The 26,526-nt window shown below is 40.1% G+C and overlaps 1 protein-coding gene across 3 annotated transcripts in view; it reads left to right on the top strand.

The window, feature by feature from the left end:
• Positions 1–26,526, top strand: part of FAM114A1 (family with sequence similarity 114 member A1) — a 61,257-nt gene that overhangs the window by 18,830 nt on the left and 15,901 nt on the right. Inside the window, exons 4-8 of one of the 3 annotated variants that reach the window (XM_033106327.1) lie at positions 11,372–11,485; positions 11,609–11,715; positions 14,625–14,759; positions 19,108–19,260; positions 24,492–24,615. In XM_033106327.1, coding sequence (XP_032962218.1) covers positions 11,372–11,485; positions 11,609–11,715; positions 14,625–14,759; positions 19,108–19,260; positions 24,492–24,615 — 633 coding nt within the window. Of the gene's footprint in view, positions 1–11,371; positions 11,486–11,608; positions 11,716–14,624; positions 14,760–19,107; positions 19,261–24,491; positions 24,616–26,526 lie in introns of those variants that run through there. The other 2 variants (XM_033106328.1, XM_033106329.1) reach the window with 2 other exon arrangements.

Genomic DNA, 26,526 nt, shown 5'->3' with positions numbered 1-26,526 from the left:
ATCCTTATTTTCTCTATTTTAAGATAAGGAAGCCAAATCACAGAGAAGCTAAGACCTTGCCCAAAGTCAGGAGTGGCTGGGTTGAGATTTGAATCAAGTACTATGGCTTTTTATATAAAAGCCACTCTATTATATTGCCTCTTAAAATATAAGATTTGGGCTCTTTAAATATATCCTTAAAGCTTTGTGCTTATCATCCCACTTGAATGTTTTCAAATGTACAACAGACTTACTCCCTAAAGGGATTTGAGGTATCTATCAAAAGCACTTCATCGGCAGGGCATTGAAATACAAATAGAAAAAATATACGAGCAGGTAGAAGGAGGATATATTTCTCCCAAGGCTAATAGAGTTACCATAATTGAGCATTGACCTTAACTCTGAGCTTCTTGGCTGCCAGTATTTCTCATTGAATGGTAAAATAAAACTTAGTTTACCTAGGTAAATTTATTATTTTCCTGGTATTAAATTTTTGAAGCAATTTCTTCTATTGGCTCTTATACAAAGAGAAAATGTAATGAACAATTTCTTCATCAGTGCAGTTTTGTCACAATATTCTTTATATGACTGTTTCTTATGTCTACTTTTTGTGAAAACTGAAGGTAAAACATCAACATGCCTAAGATTAATTTAGCAAATGCATTTCATCTAGAAGGTACAGAGTGAGGAGCAGGACAGGGGAAGCCACAGATAACATAGCTTTTACATCACCTAGCTCAGGTGTTCTCAAGGTATAGTTCATGGCCATGAGCATCTTGTGATGGACCATGATTGGTCCAATCTATTGTTACTTCTGAAACCGGCAGGGATAAGAAGGCTTGCAGGTCTTTTGCCATACTCCATGGACCATGGTCACAAACAGTGAAAGGACCAGACATCTAATTTGATAACATTTATTTTATCTGCCTGGAAGAATGGAGAGATTTTTATTTCCCTAATTCCATGTCTGTCAGATATCATGAGAGCTCTGGCAGGAAGTGGATAGCAGTCAAATAAATGTTGACCTCTCTCAGGTGAGAGCCTGGAAAGCAGATTTTCTCTATTGCTAAGTGAAGGGGCCAGGTATGCTGTGTATATACATATGGAGATGGCACAATTAACCAAAGTAAAGAAGAGGCAGCTGTGTTGTTGCCTGAACAGGATACAATCTTTTCATGTGAGTGAGAACAAGCACCTGCAAGCAGCCCCCTTCCTAGGAAAAACCGTTGAGCCGTTGGTGGCCATCAACTGGATCTTGCCACTGGTAACACTTAGGAGTGACATGCTTTCTGAACCCAAAACTGAAAGAGTGGCGTCTAAACATTTTTGAAATTGGGAAAAGTCATAGAAAATAAATAATATGATCACCGAATTATATATAGCTGCCCTCATGGTTTATGTCATGAAACAGTAAAGTGGTGTGCGTGCTTCCAGCTATAATGGTATCCAGACCTGTGCTGGTTTGTAACAAATTCAGTGCTTCAGAAGGTTCTATTATAGACAAAGGATTTACTTTCAGGTTAAAAATTTAAATATAAGTTCCTTCCGCAGTAAATACAGAAACCAATTGGCCAGTAGGTAGCCGTTGCAGGTGTTTCTTGTGCACACTTACAGGTGCACCTGCCTGTAACTGCTCTGTCCCTGGTTGGTCTGATAGTCTGCTATTGCTTCTCGTCCGTCAGTGGCTACACCTCATCATTGGACTTTGGGCTTCGCTGGACCCTTACAAGGTTTTCCATCTGCCACCTGACAGCTTGCCCATTGAATTTACTATCTGGCATCTTAAGTGTCCTTTGCACTTGTAAAGCCTAGTACAGCCTTGGTCCAAGGGGACTGTGCTGCAAAGTGTCTGGGTTCTGTTACCTACTTCAAGTATAACCCAGTAGATGACGCTGGCTTTGCTGCTTAAAGAGCAGGGTATTATTTCACTCTGTGCTGGTAGACACTCATCTTTTAACTTGATCGGATGTCAATGTCTTACTCTGTAGCCTGTGCTTGTGTTTGGTGTTGGTCGTGAAGCCTCCCTGTGTCTAAGGTACCACGGAGATGACAAGTATTGTATCTTGTTAATGTTGCAAACACTTAAAAATTCTGGTGGTTCTCACCTGGCTCCATGTAGTAATTGACCCAGAAGAGCCTAGAGAGATAGCTGCCCGAGGACCAGCAAGATTATTGAGCCAGTCACTGTTGCCACTTTCCTTCTTATGGTTGGTGGAGATATGGTTTCTCTGAGATTGTGTGACATTTGCACATTGGCCCATAAAATATCAGAGTGATGTTCAGCATACCCTCTTGTATTCTTTTCTATTGCGGTATAACAAATTACCACAAATTTAGAGACTGAAAACAACACATATTGATTATCTCACAGTTTCTGTGGGTCAGGAGTTCAGGTACAGGATAGCTGGGTCCTCTGCTCAGTGTCTTTCCAGGCTGAAATCAAGGTATCAGCCAGCTGCATTGTCATCTGATGTTCAGGGTCATCTTTCAGGGTCAGTCAGGGTCGTGGCTGAATTTAGTTCCTTATAATTATAAGGCTAATATCCCCGTTTTCTTGCTGACTGTTGACCAGTGATTACTCTCAGCTCCTTGAGGCTGCCCTCAGGTCCTTCTTTTTTTCAAAGCCAGCAAGATAATCTCCCCCATGCTTCTAATCGCTCCTTTTAGAAAGAGCCCAGTCCCTTTTAAAGGCTCACCTGATTAGTTCAGGCCCATGGAGGATGATCTCTCTTTTGATGAACTCAAATCCCGCTGATTAAGGACCCTAATTACATTGGGCAAATCCCTTCATCTTTGCCCTATAACATAACCTAGTCATGGGAGTGAAACCCCGTCATATTCACAGTTCTTCCCACACTCCCAGGGGTGTGTGCTTACACAGGGTGAGTGTACCATGAGGTGAGAATTTGGGGGACCATTTCTCAGTACTGCCCACCCCACTTCCCTTTTATGTTTGAAATCCTCATTAGTTACACTACCAATTCGAGAAACTTAGTATCTTTTCGTGGCTCTGGCTGCATGCTGAAATTTTGAAAAGCGTTTGAATCTTGGCATTTTTTCTCTTGTTTACACCAACAGTGGTCAAAGGGCACATGAAGGAAATCAAAGAAATTTTTCAGTGTTAATGCTCATCTAAAAATCCCTTTAGACAAATTGGAGCTATCTATAGAAAAGTAGAGACTAAACTTGTCGCTCACCACTAGTCATCATAACCCCAATGAACGCAATAGCAATATAATTGACTACTACCCCTAAGTTGCTCCTAAGGTAAATTTTGGAGATTTCTGGTCTGGACATGCTGTGGTTGTACATAGTAATTGTAGCTAAAATAATAGTAATATACACTTTAAAACTAGATAAGTGTCTTATTGGACCTGATCGAGAACTAACACATGTAGTGTAAGGGAAGCCTGAAGTCATGGGTTCCAAGGCTGGGAACAGGAAGTGGTGGTGGTTGGGAGTTTGAGTCCCCAGAAGACAATAAGGATTGCCAAGTGTCCCACAGATGGAGAGGTGCCATAGCTGAGCTCACAGCCTGAAACAGGGTTGGAATAGTGTTCATCCATCTGTGAACAGAGGCTTTAAACAGTTATGGGTAGCGTCTTGGATTGTGGTCTATATTGAGCTGCGACCTTGGGATTGAGAGACGCAAGCTGGGCACTCTTTCCATTACATAGAGGCATACTATCCACCCAGGGCTTTGCAGCATTAATAGTTTATTATCACCAGGCTAATAAACTTATTGGAAAACAGAGCATTCACAGCAGTAGACAAGCTTTTGAAGGTTTATAAATTGACTGTAGAAAATAAAGAAAGAAAATAACCATGTATTCCATTGCAATTGATTTCTACTCAGAAACCTCATGTTACCCCCAGGGTAATTCCAATTGCAGACAGGAGTGCAAAACACAGTCTGGAACAAAACACAGAGCTGTCAATTGAGCACTAGAAACAGAAACCAGTAATTCTTACAGTTGTTGAAAAATTGCTTTCACAGTAGTTAGAATTGTTTAGAGTTGGCAGGAGAGTAATTGGAGAATGGAAACATTTGAGGGTGTTTGTCTCTCAGAAAGAGCACTGTATCAGGAGTCATAAGACCTGAGACTTGGTTCTGACTGCTACTAACTTGTGATCATGACGGACTGTCACTCACTAGCTACATTATGCACTTCACCTCTGAGACTCAACTTCCTTATTTCAAAAAGTGTGGGTAGGAGAACTTGAAAAATTCTAATATCCCTTCCAACTTCTGAAATACGACTATTCCATAGTCTGTGGCCATATGTAGGAGAAAGAAATTTATTTGTAAGCACTGTGCTAAGTGGAAAAATACAGAAAATTGACTTTTTGCTACCCTGTATTTTTATATTTTGTCTTTTGTCTCACTACTTTGACCCCAAGGTTAAGAAAAAATGAGAAAAAGCAATCTTCCCAGTGCTTATATAAAATCAAACATTTCTCAGCCAACAATTATTTTTGGAAAGGCCATAACTCTTGCACTAGTTTCATCCACAGCTGCATTATCATCACATTCTAAGAAGACTTGATCACCTGCCACCCAGGTCTTTGGACAAGTTTATAAAATGTAATAAAAATGGCTATTGTTTAAGATCCAGGCAGAAACCAGAGTGGGAAAGGAAAATGTGGGGGAAAAAAGATTTTGGTGATAATTTCAAAGTGATGGTATGAGAACCAGATGTGATTTCCCGTGAGCATCTTAGAGACCTGACTTATTCCTGGAATATGCTGCCAAGAATGATGGGCCAATAATCAGAACGAAAGTGAACGATGCTGAAACATATACAAATATGTATACCAAAGTAAAAGCGCCATGCTAGAATATAGGAATGTAGTATCTAGGAACACTACAAAAGGCCTAAATGTTTCTTTAAATGTTTAGTTTTGACAGTTTTATGAGTCTGAACACTTCCTGGGGTGTTTAGAGAACCTGAGGAGAGGGAGGTACATCTGATCTGCATATTTACCTTTTCAAAATTACCATTATCCCCTTCCCCATCCTCTCCCAAGTTATACATTTTTTTCCCCTTCTGCACATTTTAATGAAATCCCTCTACCTGCACTGTCAGAAATAGTGACAGTGTTTATTATAGAGAATGGCAAACTTGTCAAAATCATACTAGAATGATAACTGTTAACTGTAAATCACCATCAGTATCACATGGATTCATGTGACACTGATGTGAGGATTCTCAAGAATCATGATACAGAAGATAATGGGATTAATACTTGGAGTTTGTTCACAATCCTTTATAATCTATGAATAAGGCCCAGAAGTTAGTGAATTTGTTTGACGGCCAGGCAAACGCTATTAGTTCAGGAACACTTCTTGTCAATTTTGAACCTAAAGAGACATCCGATTACAGAGTGGACATCAGCCATCATCATGGAGAGGGAAGACTTTTCCAAAAGGAAGGTTAATTGGCTCCTCTTTTTGCTGCTCTGAAGTTTGCTTCAGTTGAGGACAGCAACCCTCGTCTGTGGTTTCTCTAAACAATGGCTCCTCACAATTTTTATCTTGAATTCATTCAGAGAAGAGTCGGAAATACAGTCACTATTTTTAAGTTGTTCTATTGCTTGAAAAGTCACCAAAAGAAAGTGTAAATTTGTACAACTTTCAGAAGAGCAAATAGGACTATCTATAACATTTTTAATGCACATACCTTCTAGCACAGAAGTTCCACTCTTGATCCTTTTTTAAAAAAAACCCATAAATATATACGTACAAAGATGTTCAATATAGAATTCACTCAGCAAATAGTTTTTTGTGCCAGGCACTGTTTTAGGTACGTGAGATAAAGCAGTGAAAAAACAAGCCGAAGACCCGTGCCCTAGTGGAGCTTACATGCCAGCGGGAGGAGATAGACAATAAACAATACACATGTTGAATAGAAAAATTACGAAGAAGACTAGAAAGTGGTAAGTCTATAAAAAATATAAAGCGGAGCAGGATAAGAGGGATCAAGAGTACAGGTTACGGTTGTAAAATGGAGGGTGGGGGGTCGATCTTAGTAAGGTGATACTTGAGCAAAGACCTGAAGATGGTGAGGGAATTCACCAGGCATATAGGAAAAGCTTGAAAAAACCAACGTATACACCCATAGAGAATGTGAAAATGTGATATAGCCATTTGGTGGACTAATAGTATGTAACCATTATAAAGAAGGAGGTAGATGAGTGTTCTAGATCTGATGCCCAGTAGAGAGACTAAGGCAGAGATTAGTGTGCCGGAGTTTCACTGAGATGGGCTCTCAGGAGCGAGCCTTGCAAGAGAGTGAAGGATTGGCGGCGGAGCTGGGCCAGCAGGAAGTGGAACTGCAATGCAGCTGCATCAGAGACCCCACCCTATCTCACAGAGAGCTTGACGGTTGGGATAACTCTTCAGAGATGTCCCCCAAGAATGCACAGGGCCAGGGCTTTGTATCACCGACTCCCCCCATTGACCAGTCATTGTAGTACAGCTTTGGGGAACCAGTTCCCTTTGGCCAAGGTCACTGCAAAGGGAGGCCTCCGTGAGGCATTCAGCAGACCTTCCCAGTGGCGGGAGAATGTGCGCTGTGATCCCAGGCAGCACACACAGTCTCTGCCACTACCTGTGGGCTGCAACCTCCACTGTGTATTGTGAATGGGAAAAAGCCAGATCCAGGACACGTACATGTAGGTATATTCTTTTCTTTTTTGTTTCTTCCTTACAGGAATCACAAGAAACAATATTAGAGTTATTATCTTTGGAAGGAAATGGGGCAGGGGAGGGAGGTAGGAAGACATGGACACTTTAAGTCTTTGAAGAGCTCCAACTCCTGTTTTTGGAAGTCCCTCTTATTTCACAGCAAATATAAAATGCACCCACATCCCTTATTAAATATATAATTTATATATAACTATGTAAGAGTTGAATTTATTTGAACAATAGTTGACCAGTTACCTAATATTACATTTTGAATACATTTAAGAAAATATTCATTTCTAATTTGCAAATTTTCTTTTTTGTCTTTTATAACCAATAATTTTTTTCTGGTCTTAAATATTTCCATAGGCCTTAATAAGCTCACAGACTTTGTTACCTATTATGTCAGTGGAAGCTGTCTAGGGAGAGAAAGGCTAGTCCACATTCTGTTGCCTCTGCTTCTGTAGTCTTTGAATTTAATAACAATTTAAGTGTTTTTATTTTTAAAATGAACCAATTATGTCAGAGAAGTTATATCAGAAGAAGAGAATTTTTTTTAGTTTCTATTTTTTATATATTCATTTCTTAAAAGAAAAAGAAATAAATGAAATGAAAAAGAAAGAAATGTTATATTAAAAATTAATCTTAAAAGGGGGAACCCCCTGAATGAGTGAACTGGTGCCCTACTAGGGGTTCCTTTAGCATATGGGACCAGTAGAAAGTACCCGTAGAGTTACCCAGTCATTTGGGGTACTGGGTAGAACTGCTGTGGCTCCCCTAAGTGGGAGAGACCCTTCCACCACCAACAAATTATTTTTATCTTCCAGAAAGAGGGGAGACATACCTTCAATACGGTTTTGATCTTGGTGGCACTCACAAGAAGAGAGCTTGGTGAAGTCATAGTACTTTTTGAGAAGAAAAACTAAATTGGAGGTATAAGAAAGCACCATACATTGTCTTGGGATTTGTGTCTGCACAGAACAAGGATAATCCTACAAACATCAAGCTATGGAAACCCAAAGCATGGCTGAAAGGGTCAGGGTTACATCCCCAAAGTTTCACTGCAGAGATGACTTTCACCGTGCTCTTTGGTCAAGATAAGCTGAGTCAAGCTGATTTTAGCATAAATCGATATTTCAGAAGTGAGGAAGCTCCTAATCAAAATCTGATTTCCAAGGAGTTATATAGATGGGACTAACATGACATTTAATCAACTCTAAATGGCATATAAAACTTTTAAAATATAACAGTGATTGAGAATATGAGTTTTAGAGTCAGAAGGACTGGGTTCAAATCCTGCCTTTGCTACTTAATGGCTTTGGGACATTGGACAAGTAATTTCATGTAATCAGGTCTCAGTTTTCTCAATTATAAAACGAGTATAATAATATGTTATCTCATAAGATTGTTGAGAAGATTAAATGAGATAATTTACTGTGCTAAAAATATGCCTGGGACATAGTAAGTGCTCAGTAAGTGTTGACCATACCAAAAGTTTCATATATTTCTTCTCACCGACCTTACAGAACTCTGGGAGGTAGATGTTATACTCCTCCTTTTAGAGAAGACACAACAGCAGAGACTCAGAGAGGTTAAGTAACTCACAAGATCACACCGTTAATAAAAGGTGGAACCAAAATTCCTCCACAAAAATCCTGACTCCCTAGAATATAGGTGATAAAGCAAACACCAACCAATCATTTAACATTTGTTTTTAAATGATACTATATCACAGTATTTATACAACATTTTTATTTTCTTTGCAATACTCACCTTCTTTTTACTGCAATGTATCAAGGGGTGGAGAATATTTCATCTTCATATCCATGGAATTTGAAGGAGTTTAGTTTCTTTGAGGATACTTAGTGTTTGTGATGACATGTGAAGAAAATCTATGAACTATACCCTACAATATTATTCACATGTGTCGTTTTTCTTTGCTATGGGTAGAATCCAACCAATATCTCTGAGAATGAATCACTCCCAGTCAAAAGGCAACAATGACTCCATATCATTATTACTTCCTTGTTCTGAGCACTAGATGTCACACTCAGTAAAGTTTTAGAAGTTATTCTTCAAAGTAGGGTGTGGTGTACGGCGTAAACCTCAGTTATGAAAAACCGTAGCTTAATATTTCTAGTAGAATGCAGTAAAGATGTACTTTCACTAACAAAAGAATTCAGAAAAAAAGAATTGTTAATCAGAAAATATAATTGGAGGAACCTTAAATATGAGCAATTCTTTGTATATCAGTTGTACCTCAATAAAGCTGTTTGTGTGTGTGTGTGTGTGTGTGTGTGTGTGAGTGTGTGTGTGTGTGTTTATAGTTAGAGTAGCAGCCTATTGTCATGTCTGTTAAATAGACACATCCTGTTTATATGCACATAAAAATAGGATTTCCTTCCAGAAACAAAGCAATTTTTCTAGAGGTGGCTTATGTATGCTTACCGTGTTTCCCTGAAAATAAGACCAGACCATCAGCTCTAATGCGTCTTTTGGAGCAAAAATTAATACAAGACCTCGTCTTCTTTTACTATAATATAAGACTGGGTCTTATATATATAACGTAATATCAGACCGGGTCTCATATTAATTTTTGCTCCAAAAGATGCATTAGAGCTGATGGTCCAGCTAGGTCTTATTTTCGGGAAAGCATGGTCTCTGTGATCATCTGTGTTCTAAGATGGTGAGAAGCTGTTCTTCCCTAGGAAGAGAATCGGACATGGCCCTGACCCGCGAGAGGTGGAGAAGGTGAAAGAGGAGATAATGACAGTGAGGTTTAATAAACCCTAAGTGGTCTTAGGGAAGGATGGGAAATCATCTTTCTAGTGTGGCTTATGCAAAGAAGATGTAGCATATACCTCCCAGCCTCCTCAAACTCATTTGTTTTTTTGATTTTAGCTCTCAGAAATCTAGATGAGAATCATACAGTCAGATCTCGATATACATTATTTCCTTCTGAAAAATACATGTTTTTAAAAGATGGCCAGGAATATGGACTCAGTATGTAAATAAGTTCAATGATTCCGTCCTGTAACTTAAATGTGTTACTGAAACGCCCAATAAGTTTCCCTTAAAATGCTTGGAATTCATTGGAAGCAAGGGAGAATTAACTCAAGTCTTAGTTTTAGCAGTCACAGTGCATCTTTCCCCCCCAAATAACTCAGTAATGAATTTGAACTGTATTTAATGATCTGCACATGAATACAGGCATATATTTCTGTATGTAGTTAATGTTGTAAATATTATAAATAATGTTTCTTAAATTTCAGGGTTTTTTAGATTGTGTGTAATGACAGGTGATTCCCACTGGACATAATTAGGCCTGTATTTGTTTGGTAAATATCAGAGAGCTGATTATGTTAAGATTGCTTTGATAAAGTTACAAGTGATGAAATATGACTGTTTGGGTTTGGGATCCATCCGTGTCTTTCTCTTATTCAGGAGACAACAATTAATTAACTGTGCCTTCTACGGTGCCTAAGAGACTGGTGGTTCTCAAATCCTGCCCTGACTTGGGTTTTCTCCCATGTGTTAACATTGCTGCTGCCTTGGGTTTTAACCACCTGAAATTGCCCAGGTCCCGAGTGGAGTCTTTTTTCTCTCCCAGGGTGCTAAGGGAGAGATGAGTGCTGTGATGGTGGCAGCCGTGCTGTTTCTCCGTCAAGAACTCGGACAGTCACTTAGGAGCGTCAGTGGACTATTCACTTTTTCGTTTAGGTTGGAAACTTTGAGAAAAGCTATAGCTCTTCATGAGGGCCTCTAAGGAGAAATAAAAAGCTCCAGAATAATATGTAGACGATTTATCTAGCCGTGGGGGGTGGGGGAGGAGTGTGTGTGTGTGTGTGTGTGTGTGTGTGTGTGTGTGTGTTGGAGGGGTGGGGATGAGAAGGTCAGCTCTGTATTTCACCAAATAGTTACTGAATACCCACTGTGCTGGGTTGGGGGAGAGAAGCTTTGTCCCATCTCAGATGGAGTAAAACCTGTGCCTTTCATCCTGGCTGACCACTCTTACAGCTTGTGTTTGTACTCCTACTCTTTAAGATAACTGTCAGAGCTGTTGGGTGCCCTTCCTGCTTTTCCCAATGACTTGCCCTTTTTTTTTTTTTTTTTTTTTTGATGCTTTGGCTCCAGACCTTCCTTTCTCTAAACCAAAGGAATGACTAACGCATTGAGAGAGCGTGTTGAAGCTCATCTGATTTAAATTCACCAAACATCAGTGGAGCGAGCGCCTGCAATGGGCTGAGCCCACAAGGAATCTAAAAATGAATGTTGCATCTCTGCCTAGAGGAGCTTGGAAAACAGTAAAGAGGATAAGACAATTACCCTCTTCATAGATACTGTCTTGAGTTTGGAATCCCAGGTTACTAGTTAAATGGTATGAGAAGTAAAAGGGAATAATAAAGCATCTGGGAACACTTTACAAACGTTTTCCTCATTTGCTCCTCACAACAATCCAATGAAGAAACTGAGTCACTGGGCGGTTAGGTAACTTCTCCAAGATCACCCAACTAGGCAGTGGTGAAGCTGAGCTCAAACTGGTACCCACATCTGCGGGATTGCCAAGTCTATGCTGTTCACCGCCATGTTCTCTTACAATCAAGATACATACCTACTGCTTAACAACAGTGCTGGAAGATGAGCTACAGAATTTGCAGACCCTGGATTTCTATTGTATCCATGAACCATATTTTTATTTCCTGATAGGTCATGGATTGACAGCAGTCAAGGAAAAAGCAGGGGCCACCCTACGGATTCATAGTGTAAATTCCGGCTCTTCTGAAGGGGCCCAACCTGACACCGAAAATGGCGTCCCTCAGAGTGAGTGATGTATTTATTTTGGGGGCTTCTTGGACGTGGTCTGTATTACACTATGTGCACAAATAGAAGATTTCTAAGTTCAGATCAGCGAAATGAACTCTGAAAGGATGTTTTTCTCTTTAGTAGCAGATGCGGCCACAGATCAGAGCCCCACAGAAAGCCCCCCGACTTCTCCTTCATCGGGGTCTCGGGGCGTGCTGTCAGCCATCACCAATGTGGTTCAAAACACAGTAAGTCGTTAGCTGCTTTCTTCCCCCTTCCCCCAGCCCCCCGCCTCGTATCTCCTAGTGCCTTCTTTTGATATCTCTATTTACCCGTGACCTAGATACATCAGAAAAAAGATGGCCTTGTTCATAACTTTGGATTATGGTTTTGTTATGCTTTCTCCGACAGAGTAGATGTAACCTTGGAACCGAAATAACAAGGGCAAAATGAAATGCATTTTATGTTTAAAAGAAAAGAGCTGCTTAAAAGGAACATTTTTCAGAAGTAACAGTGTCCTTTCCAACGGCTGCAAGGACAGCCTCTGGTTGGGGAGAGAGAGAGAGAGGGCTCTTTCTTAGAGCTGGTACAGCTGTTTTTCTTCAATGGTCTGGCTCTTAACCTTCAATTTGAAAAACGATAAAGCCATTAAATTTTTTTTTTTTAAAGTGCTGATAATGGGTCAGGAACAACATTCCAAGATATTTCTAAAGTGTTTCCAGATAATGAAGAGCCACATCCTGTCCCCAGTTCTACCTCCCAATTCCCACTCTCCCTTCCTCAAATAACCCAAAGTAACCCCCTCCATGCCCCACCCCCCTTTCAGAGCCCCTGCTTATCTTTTAAAGAAGCTTGTTGTTGTTGACAAAACATTGATGAAGAATGAAAAAGGTGGGGAGGCACCCCAACTGAGATGGGGCAGCTTGCTTGTCTTCAGAGTCAAGAAGAAAAGGTTTATTTTCTGCTATGGAAAACCAACAAACTAGTTTTTCTAGAAATATGGCTTATGTTTCATTCATTCATTCATTCATTCATTCATTCATTTTACAAAACGGCATTTAGCCCTCATTATATTCCAGGGGCTATGCTAGATGCTGGGCATATGCTGACAAACAAGAGAGCACAATATTTCAGAAGATAGAGGCGACTCAACAGGCAAATACAATGCAGTCTGGGAAGAAGATGGGCTGTGGACACACATATGAGGGCATCCTACCCAGACTTTGGGGTCACGGCACGCCAGAAATAGAAAACGACTGCTCCTGTCCTTGATACTTGAGGACCTCTTGACTCATTAGGTAGGGTGAAGGAGGAGTAGCCAACATATTTCAGGAGTCAAGTAGCAGTACAACTCCAGTAAGCGCCGGGGCGTTTGTAGGGCTGGGGAAGGGAAGGAGCTCCTTCAGTATCTTTGGTATAAGAAATGAATTCTCGGTCTCCCTGAGCTAATGTGCCGGGCATTCTGAGTTTGTTTTTAGTATCCTCGCGTTCCTTTCTGTGTTCTCTCCAATTTTATGTTACAGTAGTCTCCCCTTATCTGTGGGGGATACATTCCAGGACCCCCAGTGGATGTCTGATACCACAGATAGTACTGAATCCCATATATTAATATCATGTTTTTTTCCTATACATAGATACCTTTTCACTTCAAGGAAGCACTTTATGGCTTCTCTTTGGCATATTGGAATTGCCAGCATCACTACTCTTGTGCTTTGAGGCCATTATTAAATAAAATCAGGGTTACTTGAACACAACAACTACGAGACTGCAACAGTCAATCTGATCACTGAGTCAGGTACTAAGGGGTGGGTAACATACACAGTGTGGATCTGCTGGACGAAGGGATGATTCATGTCCAGGATGGCACGGAGCAGGGTGGTGCGAGATTTCATCATGCGACTCAGAATGGTGTGCAGTTTAAAACTTACGAATTGTTTCTTTCTGTAATTCTCCATTTAATATTTTTGAACCACAGTTGGGCGCAAGTAACTGAAACCATGGAAAATAAAACCACGAATAAGAGGGGACTACTATATTCTATTTTCTCAAGCTCCAGACCCCACCACCAAGTCTGTCCTTACTCAAAGTCCCTACACCTTCCTTTTTCCATTTTATTTTCCATTGAAGTAATCCCCACAGAATGTTGGGAGAAAATGAATCAAATTATGCAAAAGTGTGAATTGCTGATATCGCATAGTCCTCCCACAGCACGTGTATTTAAAAATCTGTTTTATAATGTGGTTGTTGATCGGGTCCCAGATCTAAAAACAAAGTCTAAATGTTCAAGATGGAAATGACTGATAAAGTAAATTAACTCAGTGAAATCGAATATTGCTATTTAAGAGATAATTATGAAAATTGGAAAATGCATATAGGTAATAAAATAATAATACAATATAAAGATATAAATTCATGTAAATGGGAAAAAACACAGATGTATGCATATTGTAATTGAAGTTGTGTAGTTGGAGCGTACATACAGAAGTTACAAAGAATTTAAACAGTTTATATGAACAGTTTATGTGAGTAAATCTTGATTTTTTTTAAAAAGGCAATCAATGGCTGACAAAGAGATTTGCAAGAGAAGGACTGTATAATGGAACAATTGCTGAAGACAGTAGTGTATGGAAATCAATCTGTCTTATTTCATGAATATACTAATTGTAGGCGGTTATTGCTAATGTCTGAAAGTGCGGAAGAGCCATCTGAAACAGCCTGAGAGCCCTGTACTCCAGGGCCCAAGATTAAAAAGTTCCCTAAATTGGCAAGAGTATTTGACATCTTAATAGATTGCTCCAAATAATTCGCTTACTCGGATTAAATTTATTTCAAACAAAGCAATTGGGTCACCTATTAATTTTATGTCTTAGGTGCATACTATTCATACACACAGAGTTGGTAAAATTAATCCCAAGTATGCTTTGGTTTTCCTAAGCATCCTTTTTAAAAATAATATTATATGTCCTACAAATTATATGACATATTCTCTTCCAAGAAAAAGAAAATAGGATTAAATGAATGATAAATCTCCTGATGAGAAAAAATTGTTACTTTATAATGATTTTAATATTTGAAGATAGAGCCATAGAGGAGGTGCTGACTCCTGCAAATCAGCAAAACATAAAAATCTAGTCTCATGCAATTATCTCATCTGCAGGGTAAGAGCGTCTTAACAGGTGGTCTTGATGCTTTGGAATTCATCGGCAAGAAAACCATGAATGTCCTTGCGGAAAGTGACCCAGGCTTTAAGCGGACCAAGACTCTCATGGAGAGAACCGTTTCCTTGTCTCAGGTGAGACTATATACTTTTGCAATGTTTCCTTTCAGTCAATAAAATAAATCCATCCTTGTTTCTCCTTTTAATAGATATTTTAAAGCACATGATTCAAATGCAAATGACACAAAATAGTAGAGAATGAAAATTGAGTTTCTAATACACCCCTTTTCCCAGCCACTTAGTTCCTTATGGGAGACAACCACTGTTAACAGCCTCTTATGGAGCCTTTCAGAATTATCATATAGTTATAGAAATAGGTAGCTATAGATGTAGATATATGTAGCTATACACATACATACTCGTATATATTATACATATGTACACATATATGTATATACTTTTTCAACTAACTAGTAGCATACTAACCACAGTCTTTTGCACCTTGCTTTATTCACTTAATAATTGCTTGAAGATCATTCCATTTATGCCATTTGTCTTCGTTCATTCAGGTTGCTATAACAAAATACCATTGACTGAGTGGCTTATAAACAGCAAACATTTGTTTCTCATAGTTCTGGAAGTTTAAACACCTGTGAAATGAAGAATTAGACCTGGTTAGTTTCCCAGATTACCATAGTTTTTGTGTCACCTTCACAATATTTATCACATCTGTATTCAATCTACTGCTAAAGAGTAAGTAGGAATGCTCACAGAGATGTGTCACCAAGAATCCACACGAACCATCTGCAGTGTCAATTACACATCCGAAACGTGCAGAGAGTGTGGCATACAACATTCTGGGCACACTTGAGCACATGTAGTTCACGTGGTCTGCTTAAGCCTCCAACTTTAACCTCCTTCCAAACAGTAACTTTTCATTCATTCATTCCACAAATGCATTTTGAATGTCCACTGTGTGCCAGGCACTGTTTCAAGCACTTGAGATACATTTAGTAACCAAAATGGACACAAATCCCTGTTCTTAAGGAGTTTTCCTTCCAGTGAAGAGAGACAAACAATAAACATTATCTAGTATTTTAGATGGAGATGAGTGCTGTAAAAAAAACAAAAATGAAAAAGAGCAGGAAGAGGGTAATCAGGAATGTGGGAGTGAGGGGCAGTTTAAGTATCAAATTGGATTGTGAGGTGGGGGTCTCATGGAGATGAAGACATTTGAGCAAATACTTAAAGGAGATAAAAGGCTTGACCATGCAGAAATCTGAATGAAGCACATTTCAGGGAGCAAGAGCAGCTTGTGCAAAGGCCCTGAGGCAGGAGTGTTTGGTATAAACAGGAGACAGCAAGAATGCTCCGTGATGGGAGAAGAGTAAGCCAGGATGAGAATTGTTGAAGATAAGGCGAGAGTAGTAACGGGGGACAGACATTGGCAGATCATGGAGGACATTTGAAAGGACCTTGGGTTTTACTGTTAGTGAAATGGTGAAACCAATGCAGCATTTTGAAAAGAGGATTGACAAAATCTGATTTTAAAAGGATCACCCCAGTTACTGTGTTGAAAATAGACTGGGTACGGTGGAGGGCCAAGGGCAGGGAGACCAGTTAGAGTCATATCACTATAGGTCTTCCCAGAAACAGATGCCAAAATGGGCTAAAACATGCGAGGATTTTATTAGAGGAAATGCCTGTGTGAGAGGAAATTAGGGTGACGGGGTACTCAGGAAGGCTGGGAGAGCCATCAGACCAAGAGGCACATGTGACCCCAGTGAAGGGGAAAGGGAAAGAAGATTAGGTAGAAGCATCCTAGACTCCTGTGCCAGGTAAGGAAGGTTTGGCAAAGTCATGGGGGAAACCTTCATCCAAAGTTCACTGACCACCTGAAATCTATGTAATTTCACTAACAATTGTCACCCCAATAAATTAAAAAAAAAAAAAAGAAAATACTATGAACAATTGTATACCAACAAATTGGACAATCCAGAAGAAATGGATGAATTTCTTAAAACACACAAACTTCCTATAAATCCCATTGTGTACACCTGAAATCTATGTAATTTTACTAACAATTGTCACCCCAATAAATTTAAAATTAATTAATTAATTAATTAATTAATTAAAAACAAAACAAACAAGCAACAAAAAAACACAAAGTTCACTGACAAAGGAGTTCCCATCTCCCAGGAACAGTTCCGCCTTAGAACCCCTACTGCACCATGATTGGCAGGAAGAGGTCATGGGAGGCATGACCTTGGTGCAAATGAGGGATGGATTTCAAAGTGCAGCATCTGGGGCTCCTGGTCATGTATACTCCACTCTCACAGCCTCCTCAGGAGTTATCTAAACAAGAAGTAATGGTGGCTCAGAACGGTGTGGAGCCATGAAGGTAGTGATAATTGGCTGATTCTGAATATAGTTTGAAACTCAATCTAGATTTTCTGATGGGTTGAATGTGGGATGTGGGATAAGAAGAGGAGGCAAGGATGGCTCCAAGGTGCCTGTCCTGAGCAGCTGGAAGGATGAAGCTGCCATCACCCAAGAGGGAGGTCTGTTAGGTTTTTCCTAATCCACTCTAAATAACTGTAGAAATCAGAAATGTTCATACATACATAACCGAAATTGGTCACATATTCTACCCAAGTGGTACATGGAACACTCTGAAGAACATTTCTCTGGTCCCACTGATGTGAAGTCCCCAGAGCTGCCCTTCTCAGGAAGTCTTGCATGCCAGAATCACTCAGTACTGTTTAGACCCATCTCCCTTTCTTTTCCAGAGAGAAATTGTACCAACATCCTGTGTAAGGCTAGTTCTTCTTTAGGAAACTTGAATGTCACTCTCCATTTTTTTTTTGAGTGAATTCAAATAATTCCAGAGTGACATTTTTCCTTTACCTTCCATTTTATCTATTTCCCCCTCGATTCCAAAGTACAAATTTGGAGATGGAAGTTGATGTAGAGAAAGGAAACATTTCGGTGTCACTTTGTCATTTTATTTTACCACTGCCAACCAGTGAACTCAGTGGGGATGGAGGTGTCTGCTACATGCTGTTGCATTGGCTCCAACTCCTGGTGACCCTGTGAATGAGTGACATCCACAGTGTCCTGTCCTCAGCAGCCCTGCTCAGCTTCTGGAGACTCATGCCTGGGGCTTCTTTTATGGAGTCAGTCCACCTCATATTTGGTCTTCCTCTTTTCCTGCTGCCTTCTATTTTTCACAGCATTGTTTTCTGGGAAATAAGATGTGCCCAAAGAAAAGCTTCAGTTTTGTTTTTTTGGGGTTCCAGCGATGTTTCAGGCTTAATTTTCTCTACAGCCTACGTGTTCATCTTTCTTGTGGTTCAGGGTATCTGTAGAGCTCTCTTCCAACACCATATTTCAGATCAATCAGCCGTCTTCACTAAGTTTTATTGTGTTAAAAATTCCTAGTGATTTATGGAGTTGTTTTGAAAACTTTAAAATTCAGTGCTTATACTTATTTAGTCTTAAAGATAGACAGGAAGCAGAATTCTATTTGTAGCCCAGTGGGTTTTTGGCTAACCACTTCAGGAACCCAAAAGGAGAATGGGGCTGATTATTTTATTGACACACAATAAACACAAAATCTATTTTTCCATGATCTTCCCTTTGTGACCTTGTGGGAATTTTACTTATGGTGCTTTTAATATCTGCTTTTTGCAGATATTAAAGAACCCTGTAAACTTAATGCCTCAGTAAACTTAATGAGGAACCAAATAAATGATGTTTAGAATCAAAGGAAACATGGGAGTGACTGGTGGACTTATGTTTTTATTTAATCAACAATAAAAAATAACTGGAGAATAAATATCAACATGGAGAGGAACTCAGGTCACAGTCATACTTCTCGAGACCAATCTAAGAACTGATAAGCTAACATTCTTATTTATATTCAGTATCTAATGCAGAATTCATTATCAGTTTATATTTTATTGATTTTTTTCATCGAAGAGGTTTAATAACACAAAAAAATTTTAAAATAATGTAACTGATATAAAATCAGATCAGCTTGTTTCTCCTTTGAAGTCTGCCGAGATACAAAAGTAGCAATTAATCCTGTCAGGATAGATTAAACTTTTCTAGTGTGTATAAATTTACTCATTATAAAAAATTGCAACATTTTAGAGAATAAGAAAATTCATCACATATATGGAAAACACCTCAGTGGAAACCGCTGTTAAGCTTTGTTGTGCTTCTTTCCAATCCTATTTCCAGGCATAGAATTTTTGCTTTGTTTTGTTGTGTCCATAATGAACATGTAAAATTCAAAGTGGAATATTGGGTAAAAATTGTCAGTAGGATCAATCAAAAATAATTTTTTTTTAGACATTCCAAAGTGACTAAAACCTACTCCTCACAAATACAAAGTCAGTCCTCGTGTCCCCCATGTCGTATGCAGCAAACGGGGCTCTCTAGCATACCCTGAGTGTACAACCACTGTGTACTTCTGCAGATGTTAAGGGAGGCCAAGGAGAAGGAGAAGCAGAGGCTGGCGCAGCAGCTCACAGCCGAGAGGACCGCACACTACGGGATGCTGTTTGATGAGTACCAAGGCTTGTCGCACCTGGAGGCCCTGGAAATTCTGTCCAATGAAAGTGAAAGCAAGGTATGTCTGCACTGGTCATTCGAAATGACACATTTATTAATATGTTTTCTTAAACAAGAAACTAGAAATTCTTCCATTCAAGTATCTCCTTGTTAGAGCATCACTGTGACTCTGTTAAGGCCACAAATACCGTACAGCTTCATGACCCCCTCATGCTCCATCTTATTCCCTCTCTGTCCTGTGCCAAGCTCTCACCCCTCCGTGTCCCCAAGATGGCCAGCACAATACGAGTCCTTACTACCCCTACCTAATGGTGCAAAAGGCTGCTGAACAACTTGGCTGTCAGGCTCCTGGCCCTGTGCCTCCCTTTGGTGGCGTAGTACCCTGATCAGAGCTGCCCTACCGGGCCACGTCTTCATTCCCACCCAATGAACACAAAGCAGCTGATGTTTCTTCGAGACTGGGGGTTTTAGTATATTTAGTTTTATAGGTTATATATTTATTCACCCATTTGTTAGAATGCCTGGGCTACAAAGGGCAAGGTTATCTTACTGGTGGTTACAGTTCTTTTTGGTAATGCCACTGAACAGAAACCTGGGAAATTACCTAACAGCCGTGCGTGTTCACATTCTCCCACAGTGACCCCAAGAAATAAAACATGAGTGGCAGAAATCAGGGTTTGGTGATTTCTTTTTTAGAGGATCTACATGGGGTGTGTGTGTGTGTGTGTGTTTAGCAAACACACGGCACTTATGTAGTCACTATTCTAAGCACGTTAAAACTATTACCTCATTTAATTATATATACGGCTCTTTTGTATGAATGTCAAGCTGCCTGTACTTTGGGGTATTTTTCCGGTGGAGGCCACAGGGCAGTACCCTCTGGGTCTCTTGTGAGGGGCTATTGACCATCCTGGGGACATTTCACTGGGGAGAGGCAGGTCCTCAGACAGGCAGGTGAACTTGGAAGTAAGCCTGAGAATGGAGGAGTGACTTTTGACTCTCTCTAGGCCTATCCTCTTATGTTTGGACTTTGAGGAAGTTGAAACATTCTGATGCCCACCTATTCAGGGGAGGGTGACCTCTGTCACCTAACAGGGAACCAAGAACCAAACAGGATGGAGACCCGTCCCTACCCCACCCCCAGACTATTGAGTGATATGTTACTGTCTGTTTTGATTTCCTTTTTTGTTATCTGTGAGTCATCTGTGGTAGTCTTGTGGTTAAACTGTTAACAGATAATTTTTTAAAAGCAAAATGACTCTGATACAAATGTAAAGTGAACGCATATCAAAGAATTTATTTAGCTCATTAATTAAATGAAGGAACCGGACAGATGTTATAACCAGTTCATCGGAAAAGCCAAAGAAGCACAAATTCATATGGAGTAGAGCAATTTTGAAATGAATGTGCAAATGGACACAAACCTGGTTTTTCCACAGGTGGAGGGGCTGTCCCTTCACTGGAAAAAAGTTATTCCATGTCTGTGGACAAAATTATTTTGCACTAATATCAGGCATCTACTATTTACAGAGTTATAAATGTACTCCCATGGAGTCAGAATCGGATAATCTGGTAAGGTATGGTCTAGAAAATGCAGTTTTCCACTGAAGCACAAAGGTTTCCCTGTAAAAGCTGGGTTTGGAGTCAGACATTATGTGATAAAATACAACTCAGGAGCTGTATGATTTTGGACCTGTCTTACCTCAATCTCCTTATCTATGAAAAGGAAATAATAATAAAAACCTACTTCATAGGATTATTGAAATAATTAAATGAGATAAACTACGTGAAGTTAGTCACAGCATGGCTAAAACATGATAAGAACTCAATAAATGTTAACTGCCATTTTATACATATATATGTATATGCAATGTAATGTTGATGACATTTTATTTTTATATGCATCCTTATGTTATATATATTCGTTATTATTACTAAAAATATTACGGGAGTGCATGGCTCCTTGAAGCTATCATGGCGGTAGCAAGAGATTCCACTCTGGCGGATTGCATCACAGGTCTCAGCTGAGAAACAGCCTCAGGCTCCTAGAAATGAACCCCAAAGGACTGACGTTGCTAGGAGGGAGGTTAGGTCCCTAGAGGGGTACATTTCCCTCTGTTTGCACACTGCTCCCACAAGCTCAGCTTTCTTTCCCCAGCCTGGAGATTTTTATAGTTTTTATAGTAAGTAATGCAGAGTCTTTTTCTTCGCTGACTAATGATAGTTACTAGGTGCTGTTCTAAAAATGTATGGGTCAAAACCATTAGGAGTTATCCTCACTCCTAGACAAAATGGGGATGCCTGGTCAGCAGGCAGCTTTCCTGCATTTAGGGATCCAGGAGCCAGCCTCTGTCCATCTTGTGGCTCCACTGGACCCAAATTAATGTTCACGGGCCTCTGGCAAGAATACAAATGGAGACCTGTACTGGGGTTGTCATATTTATTTAGCACATAAAATACAGGATGGCTAGTTAAATTTAACTTTAGATAAACAATGAATATTTTTTTAGTCTAAATATGTCCTGTGCAAAATTTGAGACACACACTTACTTGAAGAAAATATTCATTGTTTCTCTGGAATTCAAATTAAGTAAAATTTCTATATCTTAAATGGCAACCGTACACATACCAAATATTTAAAAGTAAAATAACTTTTGGAAACAAACTTTGAAGAAAAGATATTCTGTTGTCCTACCTTGACAAATATACTTTCACAATGACAGAAGGTCAGGTTCCCATTTAGAATTCTCAGCCTCTTCAAATTTCCACGCCACCCTACTGCCTGCTCTCCACCCTTTATCTCCAGCTATCTCTCACCTCAAGGATCCTTATGTGACTATGTAAGGATGCCCTGGTGCAAACTCCATCCACACCCCGGGCAAACAACCACTTTTGGCCATCCCTTAGGCCCAGGCCTTGGGCCAGTGGGTGGTCCCACCGTAAGGAGCACAGCCTGGGGAAGCGGTTCATACAGGCCATGAAAGGGAACTTGGAGGGTCACCTGGAAAATGTTCTAGAAGGGGAGGGAGGGGCGTAGGCTCTGGGTGTGCACACCCCTTCGGCCCTGTGGACTCCCCTGTATCGATGTCTAAAGTATTGGCTTTTACCATCCCCTGGAGCCTTGTGGCTTCTTAATTCCACCAGCCTAAGGAGAGAGAGTGTAGAGGGGACACTCCCATTTTATGAAAGCCTTGACTCAGAAAGGACACACATCTTCTCTGCTGACATTCCATTGACTAAAACTTAGGGTGTACAGAAGTATAAGAATTATTAGCATTACTCTCTATAGGATTGATTCTAGGATGGAAATAGCATGGCAATGGGGTGTGCGGTGAATCTTAAGGAAAAACGAATGATTTTTTTGCCATTAGACACAATAGTTAATAAAAATAGTAAATAAGACTCTTCAAAATGGCAGCCCTCATGCCCTGTCAGGGCAAAGATCTGCAAGGCAGACTGTCTATGCTTGTGTCCCCGACAACAGTTAAGCACAGTGCCAAGCATATAGTCAGCATTCCACGGATAGTTATTGAGGAGTGCATAATTATTTATGATTTATTATTGGATTGAAGTAACGATTCAGTGCACATCACCTTGGCATAATGGAATGGACTAGGAGGAAGCAAAAGAGATGCTGTAGTGGAAAGATGCTGAGAAAAGTCCTTTGCTAACCAGAACCCTTCCTAGGGGGGGCTAAAGCAGAACAGCCCACTGCACTCACTCCCAGAGGATGGCTACCCTCCAGAAGACACAGGGAAACAAAAATGTTCTGTGTGCGTATACATTTTCACCAAGTGTTGTACTCTAACACATTTACTCAATTACTTTTTTTTTTTACTTGTAGAAAATGGCTATTTAGAAAATATATCTGAAGTGTAGGAATATGATATGGGCACATCTAGCAACCTAAGATCTAAACAGGAGTGTTTGAGCTGAAATTAAGAGTCTGAAAAGGTCAGGGCAAAAAGGAGGGGAGGCAACCATCACGCAGGGCCCATTTGCTTCCACCTGCTGAACTGGATGGTTAATGGGTTTTGTGTTGATGACGACCCGCCGAGCTTCCTCCCAGAGTCTTGGTGCAGGTTGCATTAGCAACATTTAGGAAAATGGTGCTTTGGCATCCTGGGTGCCCTCTCTACCTCTCTCACTTATCCTGATGTGCGAATCTATGACCATAATGAATATTAAAACGTATTCTAAAGGGCATGGTGGCTCCTCTGCTGGCTCTCCCTCCAGAGCAATTGTTAGACCTGCAGCATGAAAAAATAAAAGCCTTACTACTGTATAGTCACGCTGCACTTATTATATGGTTCTCCATGCACTTTGACCAGTTTGGACATTCAAATCAATCTTCAGCTTTGCAGAGGATGCCTGCCCATCTGCACAAATAAGTTTTAAATGTTTACAAAGGATAGTTTTAAAGGAGGCGTTTTGAAGACAATGAGCAGGCAGGACAGCAGTTGGGGCAGGCATCAGACCTCTGTGAAGTGTCCCTGCACACCCTCTCGCCACCCAAGGGGGACTGACAGCTCCCTCCCTCATGCCCCGACTGTAATTCACTCACAGCTGTCAGGGCTTTACTGGTTAACATGGGCCTCCCTCCTCTAGACTGCAAGATCGCTGAGCCCTGAGCATTTTTGTAACCCCAGTACAATAACCACCATCTGCAAGTGTGTGTGTATATATATATGTATGTTTATATATATATAAAATGTAACATTTATTTATGTTTATTTACATGTGAATACAGGTGTGTGTTGTGTGTATATGTTATTTCTTGATCATCACTATAAGTACTTTTAAACACATTATTTCATTCAACCTTTAAAACAGCCTTACAAAATAGATGCTATTAGTCCCCACTTCACAGATAAGGAAGCTGAGACATAGAAAGGTTGAGTCAGTTACCCAAGGTCACATAATTGATAAGCTGATATTTGAACCTAGGGTTGGCACTGATGTGTGTTTGTAGCCAGTGTGATAGAAGAGCTACCTCTACCATTTGTGTAGCATCTGCTATGTGCACTTGTGCAATATACTTCACATTCATTATTTCATTTACCGCCCAAAGGATCACAGTGAAGTGTGGCTTTCACTTTAAAAATTTAAAAACTGAGGCCGAGACTTCCCCAAAGTTACGCAGTTAATAGGCAGTAAATCCAACATGCGACCCAGCATTACCTCCCACACTACGAATCACCGCAGTCCTGGGAGAACTGGGGACAGCTGTACGTAAATGTCCTATGGGAAGAAAGGATGGCAGTTATGCTGACCTATTTCTTTTTTCAGGTTCAGTCATTTTTAGCATCATTTGATGGGGAGAAGCTGGAACTCTTAAAAAATGACCTAATTTCCATTAAAGACATCTTTGCAGCCAAAGAATTAGAGAATGAAGAGAATCAAGAAGAACAAGGTAAAGGAAAATAATCAGTTAATAGCAAGACAAACTGTTGATATAATAATCCTAATGAAACTGCCACGAATAAGCACAGCCCTCTGAACAACGTGGCATTATTTAATTCAGTGCTCCTCCTTCGCACTTCCAGAACGCTCCATGCATCTGCTCTTGTTGCAGGAGCTGGTCACACTGATCACACTGTTGCAGGAGCTGGTCACACTGGGCACCAAAATAATGTACACATTTTAAGAGATGTTATCGATGTATTACTTTTTGAAGGTAAAGTGAATTACGGTAGCAATGTGTAGTGTGACGTTTGCTCAAAAGAGGGCGTTAACCAAATGGATGCTCGCATCATTCGTTGTATTACAATTTTAGTACATTTTTTTTCCTTTCTTAAAACGTGTATACTTTTTTTTTTTGGTACCCTCTGTGCAATCCTCTTTTTCACCGGGCAGGGACTCCTGACTGAGGCATCTTTATTTCTCTGTTGTCCAGCACAGTCCCTGGCGCATGACTGGCGTGTAATAAATGCATATGGGCAAGTGACCAAGGAGTACAATGTGCTCAACAGGGTCCTGATGACTAGAGTTTATGCTGTGGTGTCTGGTTTTCATCTGCGTGTGGAAATTGTTGAATGTGATTCATGTTGATGGTGGGCAGGTCTTCTAGTGGATTTCTTTTCGTATTTTTCTTCTTTCTTTTAATTTATATGTGTAGGAGTTAGGGTGTACTTGTAAGGGGCCCACACTTCACCTATAAAGTACAGTTCTGACAAAGACACTCAGTACACCAGGGCGTGATGTGTCAGGTTGTCAATCACTGAACTGAGCCAGCCAATGAGATGAGCCCACGACGCGAGGATCTATTTTGTGAGAAGCAAGGCTTCCCTCAGAGGGGAAACAATGTTTTCAAAGTTGGACATGCTTAATGATTAGGTTGTCCATTTGGGGGCAGAATACAGTAAGACATTTGCTATGTACATGGAGAATGATTTCTTACTGATATCATCACCAAGCACGTTAGCCACAGTTGTTCTGTGTAGGTTATGCTGAAAGGTCAAGCAACCGTGGACACACAGGCCTGACTTCTAGGACCATCGGAAGGGTCCCATTTGAAACATTTTCACCACTTACCTGTTACATGGCCTTGAACAAGTCATATAACCTTTCTGCTCAGAATCTCACCTGTAAAATGGAGACAATGATACATATTTCCAAGGGCTTTTGTGAGGATCAAATTAGATAATGTATGTAAAAACATATATTACAGTGCCAGGCACACAGAACTGCTCAAAAATGTTAGTTGTGATTATTATTTAAACTGCTAACATAATGCCAGGAAACTAGTAAACATGCAATAAACTGTCACTTTTACTTATGATCACACTTGTGATGACTCGCGCTGAGTAGTGATAACGTGCAACCATACCATCAAGTACGTAGCTGGAAGTGTTCTGTGCCCAGGTGTGTTACATACCTTTAATCAGAGCTCGAACATCAGAGCTCCAAAGCTTCAGCCTCGATGCTCAGGACAAAATTATTCTAAGCATTTGCAAACTGTCATTTAAAGGCCATCTCCCACTTTAGCCCCACATGCTGACCTCATGTGTCTTCAGTTTAATGAGCTTTATGCTCATTGCGTCAAAATAGACGAATCAATTACACTGAAGTATAGAAAGAGGCCAGTATGAAAGAGACTGTTGGAGAATAATGTTTTTGAGCATTTGTATGTTCTTACAAAGTCATAAAGTGTGACAAACGTGTTTTTGTTTTAATAATGAAACTAAGAGACTAGCTGTCAAAGGTCATGAAGTCAGTGTTCTGGATTCAAGAAAAACTAACATAGATGCCTCTTTTTCAGAGTAATAGTCACCAAAAAGAGCCAGGCTGTTTCCTTCAGTTTCTTGATAACAGGTCGACCTTG

Source organism: Rhinolophus ferrumequinum, chromosome 5, assembly GCF_004115265.2.
Source record: "Rhinolophus ferrumequinum isolate MPI-CBG mRhiFer1 chromosome 5, mRhiFer1_v1.p, whole genome shotgun sequence".
NCBI classification, from domain to species: domain Eukaryota; kingdom Metazoa; phylum Chordata; class Mammalia; order Chiroptera; family Rhinolophidae; genus Rhinolophus; species Rhinolophus ferrumequinum.
This window is presented reverse-complemented; position numbering and strand designations above follow the sequence as displayed.